The 19379-nt window shown below is 40.9% G+C and overlaps 1 protein-coding gene across 4 annotated transcripts; it reads right to left on the bottom strand.

Annotated features, from left to right (window-relative positions):
• Positions 1-6910: 6910 nt before the first annotated feature.
• RNF138 (ring finger protein 138) lies at positions 6911-17650 on the bottom strand. 4 transcript variants are annotated; one of them, XM_087754242.1, is made up of 8 exons: positions 17530-17650; positions 17061-17393; positions 15954-16119; positions 14292-14407; positions 12701-12769; positions 12099-12204; positions 11175-11282; positions 6911-9713 (listed from the first exon to the last, which is right to left on the bottom strand). In XM_087754242.1, the coding sequence occupies exons 2-8, from the start codon at positions 17210-17212 to the stop codon at positions 9645-9647; spliced, it is 786 nt and encodes a 261-aa protein (XP_087610368.1). In that variant the 5' UTR covers positions 17213-17393; positions 17530-17650; the 3' UTR covers positions 6911-9644. The 4 variants fall into 4 exon arrangements, with proteins under 4 accessions (XP_087610368.1, XP_087610386.1, XP_087610377.1 ...); XM_087754260.1 differs by lacking the exon at positions 17530-17650 and having other exon boundaries at positions 11175-11248; positions 17061-17522; XM_087754251.1 differs by lacking the exon at positions 17530-17650 and having other exon boundaries at positions 12701-12766; positions 17061-17521.
• Between the last annotated feature and the right edge of the window lie 1729 nt (positions 17651-19379).

The following is a 19379-nucleotide window of genomic DNA, read 5'->3' on the forward strand; positions in this document are numbered from 1 at the left end:
CTTTTGTCAAGATTTCTTCTGCAAGTTCAGCAGCCCTTGAATTCTGCATGCTGTCATCTTCAGCTGCTGGGAGATGACGGTAGTTCTCCTTTTGGAGGCTCTCTAGGCTAGATTGGCTACATCCACAGCAACAAGCGCTTCAAACCAACTGAAACAGATCTGTACCTTGAAACATTTGGTGCTAGGAACCTGCCAGCTATGCTGTACACGTCTCGAAGGGTTTTACTTCAGACTGGCTCTGATTTGATCCCAAGGACTGGATGTCAGTGGTGACAACTGGACTGCATTAGGCAGGGATCTAAAGAACATATTCTGGTTTAGTTTCAAACCAAAGGAATTAAATTTAGACACTCCAAAACTGCTCTGTGATGTGAACTAAAGCATGGTAAGTGGGAATGATGATGATACTTGCTTAAAAAATACACTCCTGATCAAAACTAAAAGACTAGTGTAGCTGCACCCATTATTGTTTGATTACAGTACTTTGCAAATGTTTTCTTGAGATGGTGGAATATGATGAACTCAAAAGAAATAGCACATTTTTTGGTCTTACTACTTGATGTTGGAAGAAAGCCTAAAAGCCTGTTTTTCCACTTCTTTGGTCCCTTTTACATGCCAACAATCAAGACAATCTGCTCTCTGTTCCCACATCCCCACTTCTAAGACACATCAACCAGCACTGCGACCTCACACCAACCTCTTCACAGTAGGAGATAGGAGGATGATTTTCCTGTCACAAAGAAGGGCTGTATGAACCTCTGTGTCATGACCATTGCTGCTCTCGGGACTGGCTAAAAAGTGAGTTACCCAAAGAAAACACTAGAAGGTGTTTGGTGTCACTGTATGCCAACTCCAACAGAGAAGGCATCAGAATTATATGCTAACCCTGCACTGTAAAATACAGTCCCTATACATGTTTTTCCTCCGGTTTACACTGCTTTTTAATTAATTAAACTCAGAGTTTTGACACCTCAGCCAGTCATCTGGTGTAATAAAACAAGACGCAACAGAAAATTAAACAATATATGAACAATAGAATGTCAGGACTTTTAAGGCAGAAGTTCTTGGTGTAAATTTCAGTGTCACCCATGAAGTAGCTAAATGGATTTTTTAATACAAGTTGAGGAGAATGTAATAAATAGATGGGCAGTCTTAAGGAAGTTTTTTTCCTATCGAATCATGGAAGATCTTTTCTACAGAGCTTATCTATTTTCATGACCACATTATCTACAACGGCAAACATCTTGCTTTATCACTGACTTACTATCTATGTTCAGGCAATATACTTAGCCCTTATTTTCTTTAAGGGTTTTGCTACATGACTCCTTGCATTTTTCTTTGAAGATGAAAAGCAGTATGGTCATATCATACTTCTAAGACCAAGGCTCACAGTAAGAAATAACTGAGTACTACTGGAGGTGAATTAATAAAGGATAGTGCAACTTATTTGGATGGTGTGCCTTTTCAGATGTACAAAAAGAACGGCAGTCTTAGATCTTGTCCTTGTTCTACAGTTACTTGGCATGTAACAGCCAAAAGTAACGCACATCCTTTCTTGATACAGTCAGGGACCTGTGGAATTCGAGGATGTTATTTCCATTACCATTTTGATCTGCAGGTAGAGTCCATCAGTGTCCTGACTACAGTCTCTGTATTTGAGGAAAAGTAAGAACATTAAACACAAAGCAGAAGGAGCAGGTCTTTAGCTGGTTGATTGCTTTTTCCTTTCTTGCAATTCTTTGCCTTGAACATGTTTCACAACTTTTATGGGTGCTAAGCTATCTAATGAGCCCTGAGTAACTATAAGAGACACCTGCAAAATCTGAGCTTTTGCCAGACAATTACATTTCTTTCCCCATAGACCCACATGCTCCCATGCTGCTAGTAGAAGCAATGAAAAGGAAAGACATCAGAACTCGATGTGGAGCTCACTGCAAATCTGTTGCAGTGACCACTTGCACCTCCTGCTGGGTTCACTTCGCTGGCACCAGACAGGCACAGGCACCCTTGGACAGGCACAGTCTCTTTGCGTCTGCCCAGTAGCACCAGTGCCGGTGGGCACTAGTGCAGCACAGGTAACCATAATACTGCAGTGCTCATCCCCGTCTTGCTGCAGAACAAGGAACGTTCATCAGGCATTGCCCAGTGCAGGTGGGAAGCAACACCTGCTTTATTCTTCTTCATAAAGCTACGCCTGCGGATAATAATCCGGGAAGAGACAGTAATGGGGGCAGAGAGACTGGAAAAAATGAGTGAAGTAGAGGAGAGCAAGAATGCTCCTTTTAGAAGCCAAAGGAACTTAATTTCAATGTGCAATGTCAGCTAACTATAGACAACCATAAAAACAATTTAAAATAGCTCTATACAGACAGAAATTTTCTAGCACTTTTGGTAGGTAGTTTTGTATTTGAATAGTTCTGTTGATCTTCTGTATTTCAGCACAGATGCTTTGATAATGCTGCAATCGGTATACTGCTCAGTGAACAACTGTGATTCATGGTTGCTTGTTGACATTTGGGTGGAACCTGACTGATCATGAGTCTCAATGTCAACTGCAAGCGATATGAGTTCATTCAATAATCTTGAGAAGTGCTAGCTTGTAGAGCATTATGTAGCTCACTTAGCAGTGCTTATAGACCAAATGTTAAAGAGTAGGAGGATATTCAAATGGTCTGTCATGCTCAGCATATTGTTCCTTGCGCTGTCTCAAGCTTCCTGCATTATCTTGAACAAATTAGTTTCACTTTTTCAGTTAATCTCCCAAATGGAGATAACACTGCAATAGTATCTCCTCAGCTGATGAGGCAAAAGCACCAATGAAGATAACAGCTGTCAGATAAACCTGCAAGATAAGAGACTCTCAATCAAACCCAAAATGTTTCGAGTTGAACACTTAAATGTTTCAAGTTAGGAAACTCCAGTGTTTACAAACCTAGCAGGAGTCATACGGAATATAAGGTAAGAATGTGAAAATTACAACAGATATCAAATACAAGTGTTCCTTCCTCTGGCAGAGGAGCAAACAAGACATGTTTGCTTTGATTAAGAGTTATCAAGAAAATTAAGCAGACCTTCAGTTTCCTCCCACTGCTTAGCTACAGGTAAATTAAAAAGCAAGGTTAAAAAGCAAACAGCAGAAGTTTGGGTGTGTAACACTGCATCCCTTACTGCCCACTGCCACTTCAGACAGGTACTTTAACCATTATCTTTTATTTGGTGTGAGAAAACAATGTTCCATAAATAATTACTCTTACAGGATTACATCCCTCCCCCTTCCACAGGAATCTGAATCATGTCTGACATGTTTTTACACAAACATATTTTATGGTAAATATGAGCCAGATTACAGTGTGAAACAAACTGTGACTGATATGTGGCTACTAAAGGGGCTGTAGCTGGCCACTAAGTATCATGCCACTACAGAAGCATACTCCAGGGATACTTGGTTCTCTCTCAGATGATAGAGCATGAGCCTTAGCTGGGGGAATTTCTCTCTTCATTCCAGAGGCCTGTAGCAACCCCAAACTATTGTGTGTGCTGCCAGAGGACAACTTAGAAGACCTAAGTAATACGAAGGGATAATGAAGCGTACCTGTACTTGGCACCTGGCGGACCTCCTCACCGCAGCAGATGGAATTAGCGAGGCCGTTGACAAGTGTGCAGTTTCAGAAAGCAAGAAGTCAAAAATCAGCAGTAACCCCATTGCCCGCTATCACAGAATGCAACAGTCCTCAGATGCCCCCGTGTGACTCCGCTGTGCACTACAACGCTTCACTTCGAGGGCTGACCTCTGAAAAACGCGCTTGGGGAAGGAAAGGTCTTGCCAGTAAATGGAGTTTGCATGAACATGTCACATTTTACGTTCACTCGTGAACTGGGGAGCACGCAGTTCTTCCCAGAGGGGAGTCCTGGGGGAACACAGCTTACTTGCCACAGATGATAAAGCATACAAGTAAATCTGTAAGTTTGAGGTTTTAAAGCAAGTTAGAAATATTCTTTCTGTAGATTGGAATGACCCCAGTCAGTCTCTTAACCCCTAAAACATATACAAGATTTATTACGTTTTATGAAACATCTGGATAGAAATCCCATATCTAAGTGTCTCAAAGTACAACTGCTTAGTGAATTAGCATCCTTAAATACTAATTTAGAGAAACCCCAAAATATTCAGTGCCCTCTTGTGGTTTGAATTATGAAAGAAGAAAAATTCACAAGAGAAACTACTGAAGTTTGAACAGTCTCATAACTGAGCTGGCACATAAATCACACCTTCTGTGACACTACTGCCACAACCATCACCCTGGAGAAAAAAGCCACCATCTTCCTACTGTCTTCTGTCCCTACCCTCAAAAACAGAGAACCTAATACAAGGCTTTCTAAAAAACAAGTGCCTATTACTGTTAAAGAGCAGGTCTGCCTGAGAGATTTTTCATTTTAAACATCATCCTGGTCTCTCCAATCCAAAAAAAATCCCTCTCCCCAAAGAAAACAACAAAGTAAATGCTTCTAGCATTCAAAAAAAGAAAAAAAAATTCTGACTGGTAAGATGTTCAGATTCTTTCAAACTGCAAACACATTCTGAGAAATATAAACTCCTCCAGCCATAGAAGTAAACATGGCAGGCAAACTCTGGAAATTATTAATGCTAAGTTTCTTAGTTACTCTATTTACCCCCGAGGCCCACATCAGCTCCAAGATATTGAGGGCACAGCCAGAGGAGCGTATAAAACATACAGAATATGAGACAACACTTAGTAGCCAAGTAATATAATCTTAGCTATTTAATTGCTGATTACTTTAAAAGACAGAAAGGGGAGTGGGAGGGAAACAGACAGGGTGAACTTATGAGAATTGCTGTAGGGAAATACACACAGAGGAAAAAAGAGAGACAGAAACACAAGAGTAGAGAAAGGCTATGAAGTAATAGAGAGGAACGCTTTTCTCAGTGACTAAGCGTCCTCATAAGCTTAAACAAGTTCATAAAAACAATATTCTGTCACTAAGCCCTGGGAAATGACCTGCAGCTTCATGGAGCTGAGAAATGCATCCTAAATGTATACAGAGGATTTAAGGCAAAGATTTAAAATGGAATTAGATGCTTTCCACAGAATGCATTTGGCAGTGATGACTTTTTCCCTTTTTTCAATTTCCTAACAGCTTGGGAGGTGGTGAGGGAATAACCGTAAAATTTACTTTCCTAGCTCTTTCCTGATCATGTCCACAAAAACAGAGATATATGACTGGGGAGGGGGAAGAAAATGTTGCAGATAGAATAAGGCTGGTTAGGGCTGGAAAATTAAGAGGTGAAAACTGGTCCTTCCCAAAGCAGATCTACAGTTTGAAGAGAGAAAGAAACAGTACAGACCCCCTTTACTCATGAGGGGAAAAAAAAGTCCACATTTTAACCCGAGTGAGAGTCTGGCAATTCACTGGGATATGGCAATTTTAACATTATTGAAAAGCCTTCTCATAGTAGAGGCTCTGAATTTTGTCTCCTATGTGCTTTCAAACATACCCGCAACGGGACACAACAGAAACGTGATAGCTAGAGCAAGTTTAAATGCACACTGTACTGAGAACAGGCTACGTAGTGTTTGTGTCCTTTCATTGCTGGTTTCTCCAAATCTAAAAGAACCCTGAAGATACTTTTGTCAGATATTCTTGTAGCTCTGCTTGCCTGCAATAAAACAACCTTGGCTGCCATGTTCGGCAGTCATTTCACAAACAGCACGGTGTTAACAAGACATTGCAAAGTTCACATCTCTTAAGAGCATCTGTGAATTAGTCTGTCTGTCTCAGCATAAAACAAAAGATGTAAAAAATACACTAGGTGTACTTTTTTATAGCAGAGTCCTCCCAGACACTCACGTGTTCAAATCTCACCAGACTCAAAAGCCCCATCTAAAAAGAGGGACACAGGAATGCTTCCCAAATACAGAAAACCTTCTAGCCCTGACTACCGGTCAGAAGACGACCTGCGTGCACAAAGTCCCTCTCTCCCCCTGGGAATGAAGCCCTGGCTTAGGACTGGAGCAGGACAAAGAGGAGTTCTGCAGAGCTCACATGTCCTATAACCAACATAATGCCAATGAGAATTAAGCACATTGACTGCATTCTCTCTAAATAATGAAATATGAATTGCTATAGTAAAAGAAAATTAAATGCAACCTCTAACAAAGGGCTTATAACCAGATTTACGAGATACAATAATCCATTTAGAGCTCAGAAAACTACATTCTAAGAGGAAAGAACAATAAACTAATAAAAAGTAAATTCACGTATTTTTGCTATATCTCTAGCATTCAAAATAAGACATTAACTCAATTTCATAGCTGTATTATCATCTGTATGTCCTTCGAAAGTAAAAGCACAAAAAATAACCACAGGGTTTTTCAGCTCAGAAATACAGGGCAGACGGATAAATCATCTAGATGCCACCTTGCTGGTCCAATACTGCAACCAGCCCAAACTCATTGACAATTCTTTCCTCAGAAAAACATTATCTCTTCTTCGTAAATCTACCGTTAAATAATAAGGTTTTGCTATTGGCCCCAAGTGTTACATACCTCTTTCCCTCTCCTTTTAGGAGGTTATTTCTATACTAAAATCACGTGGGACAGCAACATATGAACATGGGAGGCAGAAAAGAAGCATGAATGACTTTTGTCCAACCTATCATCTTTTCTGCTCATGGGAAGATCTTAAGATGTGATATAAGGTAACTTGTCTGCTCATGAGAGGATCATGAGCCGCAACTCATCGGTTCCAGCAGCATACAGGTATTCTAATCATTTAATGAGTGAATGAAGGCATACAACTGACCATGCACTTAAGATTAGAAAGCATCTGGAAAGGAAGAAGTAGCATCAAGGGGACTGATCATCTTTATTATGCAACAAAGAGACAAACAGAAAATAAAATACTTTAATAGGAGAAAAAATAGAAGGTACAATTCAAACATAACATACCATATTGAAACCATACACAATGCAACGTGAACATGAAAACATTGTTAAACAGCAATCTACTAATAAAGATTGCATGTTTTGAGTACAAGCATCACCCATCACAAATACACAGCTTTTTGTGTATGTCTGAGTTTCAGTGAGAAAGGCCATGACCAGCAGCAGCATATTTAAATAGATTGTTTCATTTTCATTAAACGCTTAACCTAGTGAATGTATTGGATGCAATCTCTTCATATTAAAAGTACAAAATCTTAAGCAAGGCAGTGCCTGCCAATACAGATTTTAACATATGCAAATAAAGAGGATAAACATTTTGCAAGTTTTTACATTGCATTTGTACACATTTGTTGCTTTAAAATGTGTATTCAAGTCTCTCAACATTTAAACATGACTAAAATGCTCAGCAACTATGCATCAAGTGACAACTAATTATTGCTGTAGAAAAATTTGTTTCCCAGAGTTTTAAAACAGATGTAATTCCATTTGCAATTCTCAAGATATGTTCAAGTAATAGAAATAACTAGTTCCAGTGTCCATGAGGCATTCTGAATCTGTATTGGCTGTAGGCATTTATTGCCAGATCATATAAATATTTTATTGAATCTAAAAAAGTTAACTAAACTTACACATAACTATTAAATTCCTTAGGAAATGTATGAAGTAATAAAATCACCACGGTATGCATTTTTATTTTAAAAAGCTAAAATTTAGCATCAGGCTACCTTGAAATTCCTTTCTGTCAAAGGGCACTATTTCATAGTCAGCTTTACAGAGGAAAAGAGAAAGTAGAAAATCCAACCAACCTTTTCAGTTGGATCAGTGAACCACTCCAAATCGGTATGTGGTCACACAAGCACTAGAGTTGACAGACGAGTGAGAATACGCAGACAACAGTATTGGGGGCAAACAGGGAAGTTGGGAATACAAGATCAAAGCGTGGCCTGCTGCCAAAATACTGTATTAAGCCAGTAACAAAATGCAAGACATGTTGTTATAAAAATGATATAACTGTTACACAGTTCTGAAAAAGCCAACTTTCTCTGTATTTTAGCCAGCTATGCCTTCAGTAATGTTTTATGCTTAAAAACCAGAAGATAGAAATGTCAAGTTACAATGTATAGTGTTTTAGTTCCAATACTCAATATATTAGAACTAAGATTCAGTTCTGAAACCCGTTACATAGCAGAATGAGGCATTTCAACCTTACCAGTTTTGGAATATGAAATATCTCAGTATTTATTCAAAACCTCTATTTGAAGAGCAAATGGGAGCCAGGGCACAAGAAGCAGATTGTACTTTGGCTGCACAACTGATATTATTACACATAAATCACCAACTAGACTAGGAAAATTACTGGGGATGTTCACCACCACATATACAATACCCATTAAAAACAGTAGTTTGACAATGGGCTATGGTGACACAGGATGAAGAGTCAGTCCTAAAAGGTATACATTCAGAACAGCCTCTATTTAAACCTACCAAATATAAGCTGTGCAGCTTGCTTTTCCCTTCTCCTCATTAGTATTAAATAAAAGACCTTAAAGTTCTTTTACAAATGGCTTTTCTATTTAAATTCAAAATTGTATTATTGCTCCATTTTCTCTGACTTTAATGATGGTCTTGCTGGGAATGTAGAAATCTAGAATAGGAACTCTTAAAATATGTTGGTAAATATTTTAGAGCAAGTGTTTCTTTTCTACTGTTTTTTCAAAGCCTTTGTATGCAGGAGATGTCCAAGTTTTAAACAGTCTTACCAAAATAAACAAGTTCATTTCTGAGTGTTGGTAGGTCTGAAGCCAATTAGTTCTCTAGTTACACAGCCTTCCACGAAAGACAGAACAGACCAAAACTTGAATTCCAAATTTAACAACAGAGGTTCTTAAAAAGCTTCAACGAAATGAAAAACTAACTGGTCAGTCATATACCAAAAAAGTATGCCTTTTGCACGTGATCTTGAATTGCTCAGAAAGTATGTCATCTTCCTTAGTAGCTGGGAGTACAGGGAAAACTCCTCACCCATCACTTTAGTAAGCAAGCATCCTATTTCAGTTAAGCTCCAAAAGGGGAAAAAATAGGTGTAATTATTCCTAGGCAATGGCATCATTCTTTCTCAATGAAAGGTAAGAAAAAACCTGCTCTGCATTGTTGAGCTATAAAAATGAATTTTTTTATTTCTTAAGTTGTTCTTGTTTTCCTTCACATAGTAATGGTAAAAAAACAAATCACAACATCAAATAAAACTTTGGATAAAAAAAAATTATCATCTCAGATATCTTAGCAGATGACAGCTGAACTTAAAGAAATTCATCAGTGTAATAGAGCATCTTTGCATGTCTTCCTGAAGATACTTTCAAAGTTGGTTTTGATGAATTAAAATATCTGACATTAATAAAAGAAACCATGTAATTAACAGAGTGGTAAAAGTTAGAGAAAATCAAGAAAACAGTTAGAAGTTCCAAAAAGGTCCCTAATTCCACAGGGACAGATCTGAGTGAAGATGTCAAGTTTGAGTTTCAGCAAAATCATTTATGAAAAGTCTTTATGAGCGTGGAAAAGTTAAGCCTGAAAAGTGGTTACTGAATACCATGTTTATTAATATACACTTCAGATCACCAACAGAATTAATGTAATTTTTCTCTCAGATAATCAGTAGGATGAAGGGGGGACTATACTTTAAAAGTTCACATGACAGGATTCTTGAACTGCATTTTGGTATTGGGCTTCTTCATCAAGCTGAAGATTCTAAACAAAATGAAAACATCATCAAAATGGACAAATACTCAAGATCTACCATAGTCCTTAGTTTAATCATTCACTTTCCACATTTTTACATAGGAATTGGCACCTAGATGAAGATTCTCCATCTTCATGTGTACTAGATGATTGTTTATGTTGCACACTATCTTTTATTTAACCAAGTACCAAGAGATACATGAGACAGGAGAAGAATCAGATGAGTGGGACAAGGCTCATTAAGCAGAAGGGTTCATCTTCTCTCCCTGGCTCAACTATATTACAGAATAGCCGGCTCAGGAAAGCTGACTGTGCCACACAATTCTTATAACAGGGTTTCCAACCAGCCATAACATTCTCCATTAATAAAAACAAAATGTGATCCCCAGACAACAGTAATCATAGATTTTGAAAATATACTGCTTAAAAGGAGAAAGCAAACACATACCACAAAAGATGGGTGGTTAACCCTGCTACTTTTAAAGAGCTGTCTTCCTGGTTAACCCTGCTACTTTTGAAGAGCTATCTTCCAAGTTGTTAGTATGGCAGAGCAATACACCTTTTTAGTGCAATTCTGGCAGCCTACCCAAATGAGAATTCCAATCACCAGTTTTACATCCTCAAACATGCAAGATACACTCATGTTGAAGAGCCCAGTCCCCTGTATCAATCTCTTAGCTCTTCATGCGTTCATCGCAGATTAGTCAACACAAAGAATATGCATCGTCTTTGCCATCTTTAACCAGTGAGGCTGCCTATGTCTCAAACACTACACTCATCCCACACAAAGCTCAAGCAGTGCATCCCACAGCCTGTCAAACTCTGTAGAAACTACAGCACAAGCTCTCCCGCTCTCTGATCCCACATGCAGAACTCAACTGGTTGGCTTGACTTATGATCCACTCACTGACTACACCTGTGTATGTAGTTCTGCATCTACTCTGAGGTCATTTATTCAAAGTGAGCCTGAAAGAAGGCAACCGGAATGATTTAATGACACATCTCTTCATTGCAGCCTCTCTCACAGCATACTGGAAGAGAGGCTGTAGCAGCAATACCAGCTAGTCAAGCTGCACCTTGAGTCCTGAGAATCATGATTTAGCCATTTCTGCCATGAAAGGTCAAAAATGTCAATAAAATGGAGTAGAATCTATTTTATTTCCCGCAGAAGCAGCAGTAATAAACTGTTCTGGAGGAACAAATAGTTCAGATTGAGAACATTAAGCTGAAGACTTAAGTCATTAGTTTGGAGCAGAGCTTAACTGTTGACAACACCTATTCCCGGTAGCACTTCATGTTGATAATGGAAAGTTTAAGAACAGACAGTCCTACTTCTGAGTTCTGCACAGAGCAGGAACATAGCATGTCCAGAGCACAAACAAGTTTGGTACAAATTTTTTATTTGGCATTTTTATTTATAGAAAAAAGTTACCATTTATACCCCTACACATCAAAGAAGAAAAAGCTTACCACAAATTCTCCGTAGTCAAACCGGTGTCTTAGATTTAGATGACTAACAAGATTTCTAGTAACCTGGTTAGTATCTGCCCAAGGAAGAGATACACAAATAGGACAGATCTGAATTTGGAGGGGAAGGGGAAAGAGAGAGAATTAAAAAAAAAGTTATTGGTAATACAGAATGCATTAAAGACATGTTCTACAGGAATAACTAGTCCATTACTCATCCACTACCAAAATACAGTAGAGATGTTCACATAAAATCATAGTTCTAAGTGTTATTTCCCTCAATTGTGCAACATTCAAAAATTACGTTTCAACTTGCCAAATTTCTTAAGGGTTTCTCTTAGGAGTGGGGGATTATCATGCCTGTCTGGCACTCTTTTTGTCAATTTCTGTTGTTTAAAATTTAGAAAAGAAAGTGATTACTGCATCCTACTTATTGTTTAGGAGGATTTTCATACAATTGAGATGATCAAGTAAGCAGAAAGAAAAAATAACACACCCTATACAGATGAAAAGAATATAAAATCAAACAGATTTTTCTCCTTCACTCCCTTTGATTACCTTAGAATACTTTTCAAGTAACTGTAGGTTTCACATGAAACAATAGTTACGTTACAAATGGGATTCTATAGAAACAGATCTGGATTACTAAATGAAGAAGACTAAGTGTCAGGCTCAAAAACTGAGTTTGTTTCACAGCAAGATAAATGAGACAGCTAAGTCAGAAATGCCTTAGAACCGACACAAGCTGGACGAGAAGCACTTTCAAATGAAAGTCACTCCTCAAGTTAAATGCACTGCATTAAGTATATTGTCTTTCGCAGACCACAGTGATCTTTACAGATATAGAGTAGCTACTGCACATTTAAAATTGTTCACATAATTATAATGGAAGTAGCTTAAGAAGCATACATAAGCAACTCTACTTACTACAGGAACTATCTGATAAAGATGTCTATTATTACAGTGATCCAGCAAGCGTTGTCTGGTAAAATTGGCTTCCTGACACAGGGGGCATTTGAAGGTTGGGTGTCCACTGTAAACAGAAATACACAGTATTAAACAGAAAAGAGAGTTTTAGAAGTAGTGTTACAGAAAGCTTAATTAATCTGTTATGTTGTCATTGTTTTCCCTTATTTTGATAACAACCAAAAAACCCCACCCTCACTGACATAGTAGCGTATCTAATGGAGTTCCAGTGCTACTTCCAAATTGTGATTTTAAAGCACATTTATTATTTGTACCCCTAAATGCATTCTTCTGAGACCTGGACTTTAGAAAATTCTTTTGTTGCAATTGCAGCTGCAACCTGTTCTTACTTACTGGTAACATCTTTTAGTGCAAATCCTTCAGGAAAGTACTGAAAAAAACAAATTCTAATGGATAGACGCAACTGTAGAAGAAACTACAGGGTTTTTTTAATACAACTTTTTGTAGGTGTTTGTGTGGGGTTTTTTTGAAGTTAGTAGAAGCTTGTACTATGACTGTCTGGATCTATTTTAATAATAACTGTAGAAAAACAAGCAGCCTACCTTGTTTCTCCTTGAAGTATTTGATTATTAGCCATCTCGCCATTATCAGATATTGCATCACTCCTGCTACTTTAAATGAAGTCAAGAAAAAAAAAAAAGAAAATTGAGATTATTTACTCCACTATCAAAATTTTCAAAAGTTTAACAGAAACAGGGGTGGGGGAAATCCATTAGAGTCCCATGAATTTCAAGGCAAAACATATAATGGCACATATTTAACTCTCTCAACTTTTCCTTTGGATCATGGTATGACTCAGTATTTAGTTACCATGGTGACCCTTAGTGGAATACTACACAGTTTTATAGGAAAGTGGTATATAATACAACAGACATTTAGTCAACAAGAATGGTAATGGAGATTACAGCTAAGTAGCTCAAAAGGCATTATAAACTATGTGAATACGAGACAGGTTGCACTTCCTAAGTTTTTTGATTTAGGACTATGTAAATAGGCATTTAACTGCCACGTGTTTACACAAATAATTTACAACTCTCAACTACAGCAAGATAAACTTCCTTATGCTGTGCACAAAATAAACTATTTGCTAAAGTAAGAGTGACAAACAGGACCATTTTAGAAAATAAATTTGACCATATATGCACCTCTAGCTAAGCCAGAAGAGACTGCTTAGACATGCTGATCATCCTAAGAACATGAATATTTACAGTCACAAATCTGGTGACAGTACCTTTTTTATACTTCTGTGATAATATAAGCACAGGTATACTGTGGCATAGTCAATAAATAATTACATAACAATATCTAGACACTTTGGTGTAACATTGCTGCAACTAGTTCTGGTAACAGCTTAAACTTCTGCTTTCAATATACTGATGGGTTGAAAACCAAACACAGAGAAGTTCAGACTGCTAAAAATAGAAAATAGATGTCAAAACAACGTAAATAAAGGACAGGCTATATATAATAAAGCCCTGTGAAACTAATACGTAAAAAAAGGTCTTAAAAAATAAGCAACAATCCCCAACCAAACCAAATACATCAGTCAGAAGGTATGAAAAAGAAAAGTTCTTCAGCTTTACTGCCTGGAAACAAATGGTAAGTGGCGTTTGTATTTTATGGTGGGTAACATACTGGAGTTCCTTACACATTTCTTAAGAGATCAGTTCAAAATAAATTCAACCAGAAAGCAAAAGCTTGCACAGTAATGTTTTGAAACAGGATACCCACTAGAACAGACTTAGGAAAGGGGAGGGGGAATAAAAAGAGAAGGAAACTTCCCTAGGGCTAAATATTATGAAATCTGTTACAAAGTAAGCTGCTCAAATGCTGTCAAGGCAAAGAAAGCAAGCTACAAATACTATACACTTTTTAGGAGAGCCCCTAGAAGACATTGCAAACCATCATGTAGAACGGTTTTCTTCTGTATGCTAAGAGCGAAGAAAAAGACCTGGAAAAACTGTGATTTTGTTGAAGCACAAAACTATGGACAATAATTATTGCAAAAAGAAGGCATGCCCTGGGGAAAAAGAAACAAAACAAAACAACAACAACTTTCCTTTGTGGGGAGGTGGGGGGGTGAGAGACCAAAAAGAAGGAGATGCATTGTTAGACATAAAACACCCTGATTACCTGTTCCCTGTTGAATCTTGGGAAATCTGTAAGTTTGGAATAATAGAAGAAACACCATATTCATCCTGATACTTCTTACATGTTTTATAATGCTGTCTCATCCATGAAAACCTAACCTGTAAATGAAATGCCAAATTGTTGAAATTATACTAAACGATCCAGGGATGTCAAATTATTGAAATTATACTAAACAATCCAGGGACAGAAGGAGGAGATAATTCTGCCAACAGAAAGCAACACATGCAGGAACTGTATAGATATCATATGCAGCAGAAACCAGAACTTGTGTCTCCCCTCTCAGCACGAACACTTTCTTCCCCAACAGGAGATCTTATATTCCTTTTTCCATAGAGCCTCTGTCACTCTGTGAGACCAGAGAACATTCCCACTCCCCAAACCCCCAACAGCCAGGCAACTGAGAAAGCTCTCTCAGGGGTGAAAGATGCAAGTAAACTCCATTTAACCGAAACAAAGTCACAGGAACTACGCCTCCCAAATCCAGGATCAGTGACTGATGAGCTATGACAGAGACAGGCCATGAGGATGGGATAAGCATTCCTTCAGTCTTCTCTGGCCTGCTGTTACCTTGTGCAGAGCAAAATCTTTTTGCATTAGATGTGTTCTGAGAATACATAACTTTTCTCTTTGAGAATAAAGAAGAAAAAAAAGTGAATGAACACCAACTTCAGGCTGCCTATCCAGCTTAAATGTAAGGCAAGACAAGGAGTTGCTTAGATTTGTTAGAAGAAAGCTATGCTGGACATGCCCTAAATCAGAATTTCAGGTCCAACAGCACTGTCAGAAAGTGCTTACAGGTTTAGAGGCTGAACAAGATCACATCTCATGCATCTGTGCCTAAATTCCATTAAAGTTCTTCTGGGGATCTGTTTGGTTCTTCCTTCCAGTTTACCAGCTTGTTATTGTTTCTTTCTCCTAGCTTCTCAACCTCATGCATCATGTGGAACAAAGCAAGCAGCTCAGCTTAGTGCTAATCTTCACATTGGCAGAACTAAGTCCCAAGTGAAACGAAACAAATGTGAAGACAACTACCTGGATTTGATGCAAACAAAATGTGTGGCTGAAATCCTGCATCCATTTATATCAGAAGAGAGATTACTCTTGATTTCAGTGGGGGTCAAGATTTTACCCAATGTTCTGAAAATAATGACCACTTTACAAAGGGAACAAAGGGAATGTAAACAGACTGATAGGGCAGGGTGAAATTACATATGATTGTATGTACACTGAGAGTAATCAACCCATATTTTTTGGTTTAAAATTAAATTTTACAGTAGTTCTAAGCACTTTCATTTCCATAGTGAAAGTTTCTGAGGTTTTCCATATATCTGCAACTTTAATTTTCAGTTGTCTAACTTTTCTTTTGCCAGTTTTATAGCTATATTCAGTTTTCGCATTGTTTTGGGGAAAAACTGGCACTCCACTTAAAAAGTCCTTGTAGACAATACAAGATCCCCTTTCAGTTTACACCTGTTAGGCATACCTAGCAGGCACTGCATGCCTAGTATATGCACAAGCCATACAAAGCTAAGTTCAAACTGCTATAGGCTCTTTAGCTCCAAGACAAAAACAACAGACACAGTAAAAGTGTGTCTGGCAAAAATAAGAAAAAATTATCCAACTTTTTGTAAAGTTTTACTCTACCTGCTTCTCACAGCATCTACAGCCCCCAGAAGCTTTCTTCATGCTGTTTTCAACATCTAAAGCCCTTTTGGGATACGTTCTTTCTTTTTTAGTCACGCTCCCCCGGCAGAGAGGACAATGTGTTCCACTTTCTCTGATAGCTGTCAAGAAGCACTTCCTGCAAAACCTGAATTAAAAAGTTACCACAAACACAGGTTAGCAAAGTGAAGAGAGTTAGACACTTTGTCCTTGAAGAGAGCTGGGTGACTATTAGGAAAAAAAGATACATATCAAAGTAATAGTCTACTGAATACAAATCTTTATAAATATAAGCAAAATGAAATAATGGTGCTTACAAAGAAGTATATGGAAATTAGGGGAACTTGGCAATGCACTTGAGGTAAAGATCCTACTATTTACTGACTAGTATTCCTGAGCTGTACACCAGATTGATCATTAATGAGATATCAAATGGTGCAGCAGGCACACGATATTGGAAAATCTTATCAGAGTAACTCCTGTTAAGCGGAGCCAAAAATACTGCAAAGCTTCATTTAGCACGCGTTTCCAAAGATTTCAGTTCACCAGCTTTTCCAGTTCTCCTCTCTTTTCCTCGTGTACCGACTGCCAAAGCTATTTTGCTTTTCTACAAAGTGGTACTTGGTAATTAAACGTTCCTCTGAAAAACGCACACTTTTCCACCAGGAACAGATGAACTGAAAAGAGAGAACAACTACGCTATGGTCCTCGTTTGAAAACGAACGGGAAACTATAAAGGTAAAAAGGCGAGTTAGCTTAGACGTGCAAGATGTTTTCATCGCCTGTGAAACTCGGCCACCACCGACCTGAAGCACCGGGGGCTTGCTTCAAGAGGCGGCTTTCCCGACTGACCGCTCCTCCTTCGCTACAAAAGAAAGAGGCGAGGGCAGGCTGGGGCAGCCCTTCGCACGCCAGCCTCAAAGCCAGCGCTCGGCGGCGGCGCGGGGTAAGGAGCTCCGCGGGTCCCGCCGCGCCTCCAGGCCGCGGGTCCGTGCGCTGGGGCGCGGGGGGCAGAGCGGTGAAAGGCAGCGAACGGGCGGCGGCGAGGAAAAGGCTGGCGAAGGGGAGGCGGGAGGGGGGGATACCCACACGTGCTGGCAGTTCGCGGTCCTCACAGGCGTTTTGAACACCTCCTGGCAGACGGGACAGTAAAAATCATCCTCGCTGAAGCACGCTGCTGCTGCTGCTGCTGCTGCTGCTGCCGCCGCCGCCGCCGCCGCCGCCGCGGCTCCATCGGCCATGGCAACACGTCAGGGCCTCTCCGTGCGGATCGGGGACGAGAAACAAGCCCCGCCCTGGCGAGCTGAGCTCAGCTCCGCTCCCGCGGAGGCGCCGCCGTCCCACAGCCCCCGGGGCGGCGGGACGGGACACGGCGCGGGGCGGAGGGCGCCGGGGGTCCGGGAGAAGATGGCGGGTGGGCACCTGGCACCAGGTGGGAGGCCGGGCTGCGGCTGAGGCGGCTGGGGGAGCGGGCCCGGCCTGCGCGCCGCACGCCCCGCCTCTCCCTCCCTTCTCCCTCCCTCCCCGGCCCAGGAAGCGCCCCCGCCCCGCGCTCTACCTGGCGGTGCCCGGGGAAGGAGTCACCGCGGCGGCGGCTGCCGCCTGCCAGCGGCCCAGCCGCAGCTCCGGCCGGCCTCCCGGCGACACCCAGGCCCCGCCGCCGCTCTCCCGGGGGTGGGCAGGGGCGGGACCGGGGCCTGGGTTTCCATGGCGATCGCCTCCCCGGCCCGGCGGGGCTGCTGTGACACAGCGGGGCGGCCTCCCCTCTCTCCGCCCTGCCCGGGAGGCTTCCCCCGCTCCGCCTACCGCTAGGGGGCGCCGCGGTGCCCGTCGAGGCCGGGGGTCGGCGCGGGGGCCCCGGAGTCGGGGCTCCGGCCCCGGGGCCCCCGCGCCGACCCCCGGCCCAGGCCCAGCATCGACGGAAAGCCTTTACGACCACCTTCTTCACAAAGAAGGCACTAGGGAAACCGTTCCTGCTCTGTTTTCCGTTTATTTCTAGATTCGACCGATACCAGCGGTGATTTTATGCTGTAGTTTCAGTGGTATTAGTAATGTTTGGGCCAGGATTTCAGCCTCCTGAATGATCCTGACAAACATCCTAATTCAGCAGTATGACTGCGCTTTTCTTCCAGAGTAAGGAATTCGAAGAATATTGTTACAGTGAAACAGTAATGCCAACAAATTTCTCCGGGTAGAGAAGACTTTGGGACCTGTTAAGCATATCTAGCATTGACCTCCCTTGAACATAACTCTTGGCAGGTAAACAACAAACAAAATGCTGTCAATACTTTAAAAACAAATGGATTTGTAGAGATTATATTTTTCCAGAATATATTCATCATAAGATCATATTAGTTCATAATAAAACAAAGATTGGGGCTAGGCCTGGTCTCTCACCCCATATCAAAGATGTGGGACAAGGGCTGAGGAGAAATGGGTCCTTCATCTTCATTTTCCCTGTCTCCGTGGGACTGCAGCCGTCTCTACCGTAGCTCGATGTTCAGAGGAGATCACTAGGTGGGGAGATTCTTGAGACCTGTGGTTCACCTATGCCTTCAGCCTCCATTTCAAAACTGTTTAGGCTTCAGACATCCACAGGAGCCGCTGCTTGTATCTGCCAGTGATCGGCAGCAAGAGGCAATGCCCACGCCACCATCCAGGCTCGTGGTTTGGAGGGGAGAGAGGGAACTGCAGGAAACGAAGGTGAAGCTCAGGTCTCTCTTCAGGTGAGGATGCGGTGTGAACCATCCTGTGATTCTGTGAAAGATGCTGGCTCTGTTTTCTTATTCAGGATCTATCCCAATTACTGTTAGCTAAAAATGCAAGTAGCTTCCTAAGCAAAAGCAGAGACAGTGGAGCAAAAGCCAATGACTGCCCTAAATACCTTCTTTTTAGACCACATGGAGGCAAAATTTGAATGCCTCTACATACCCGGAGATTTGAAACACTGAAGGGAAGCACATTCGAAGCGATGGATCCAATATAAGAGTTAAGTCGCCTGGGCTGGGATATTCATTGCCCATGCTTCAGGTTGGGAGAAAACAGTGGTGGAAAAGGCAGAACCTCCTGAGCAGGGATCTCCCAGGAGAGGACAGGCCTGGGATTCGAGGGGCGTTGGGGTAAGATGTCTTCTCGTAATTGTAGCCGTGCTAGCTCAGGAGGTTACTGCTCCTCTGTGCTCATTGCTGCTCTGTTAAAGGCTGCTAAGGGTTAGCTGAGCTGTTCATGGGCTGGCAAAAAAACCCTACTGTTTAAAGTGATTAACTGGTTATCTTCTTCCCTGAAATGAAGTAGGAAGCCAGGCCGGTAGATGTGAGTAGGCAACGAGCAGCAGTTGGTGGCAGTAACCTCTTCAACAGTGCAAGTACAGCCAGAAGATGCAGAACTACACCTAAAGTGATAAATAGC

The sequence above is a fragment of the Nipponia nippon genome, unplaced genomic scaffold (assembly GCF_047370975.1).
Source record: "Nipponia nippon isolate SJK-2023a ecotype South Korea unplaced genomic scaffold, ASM4737097v1 scaffold_1, whole genome shotgun sequence".
NCBI lineage: Eukaryota > Metazoa > Chordata > Aves > Pelecaniformes > Threskiornithidae > Nipponia > Nipponia nippon.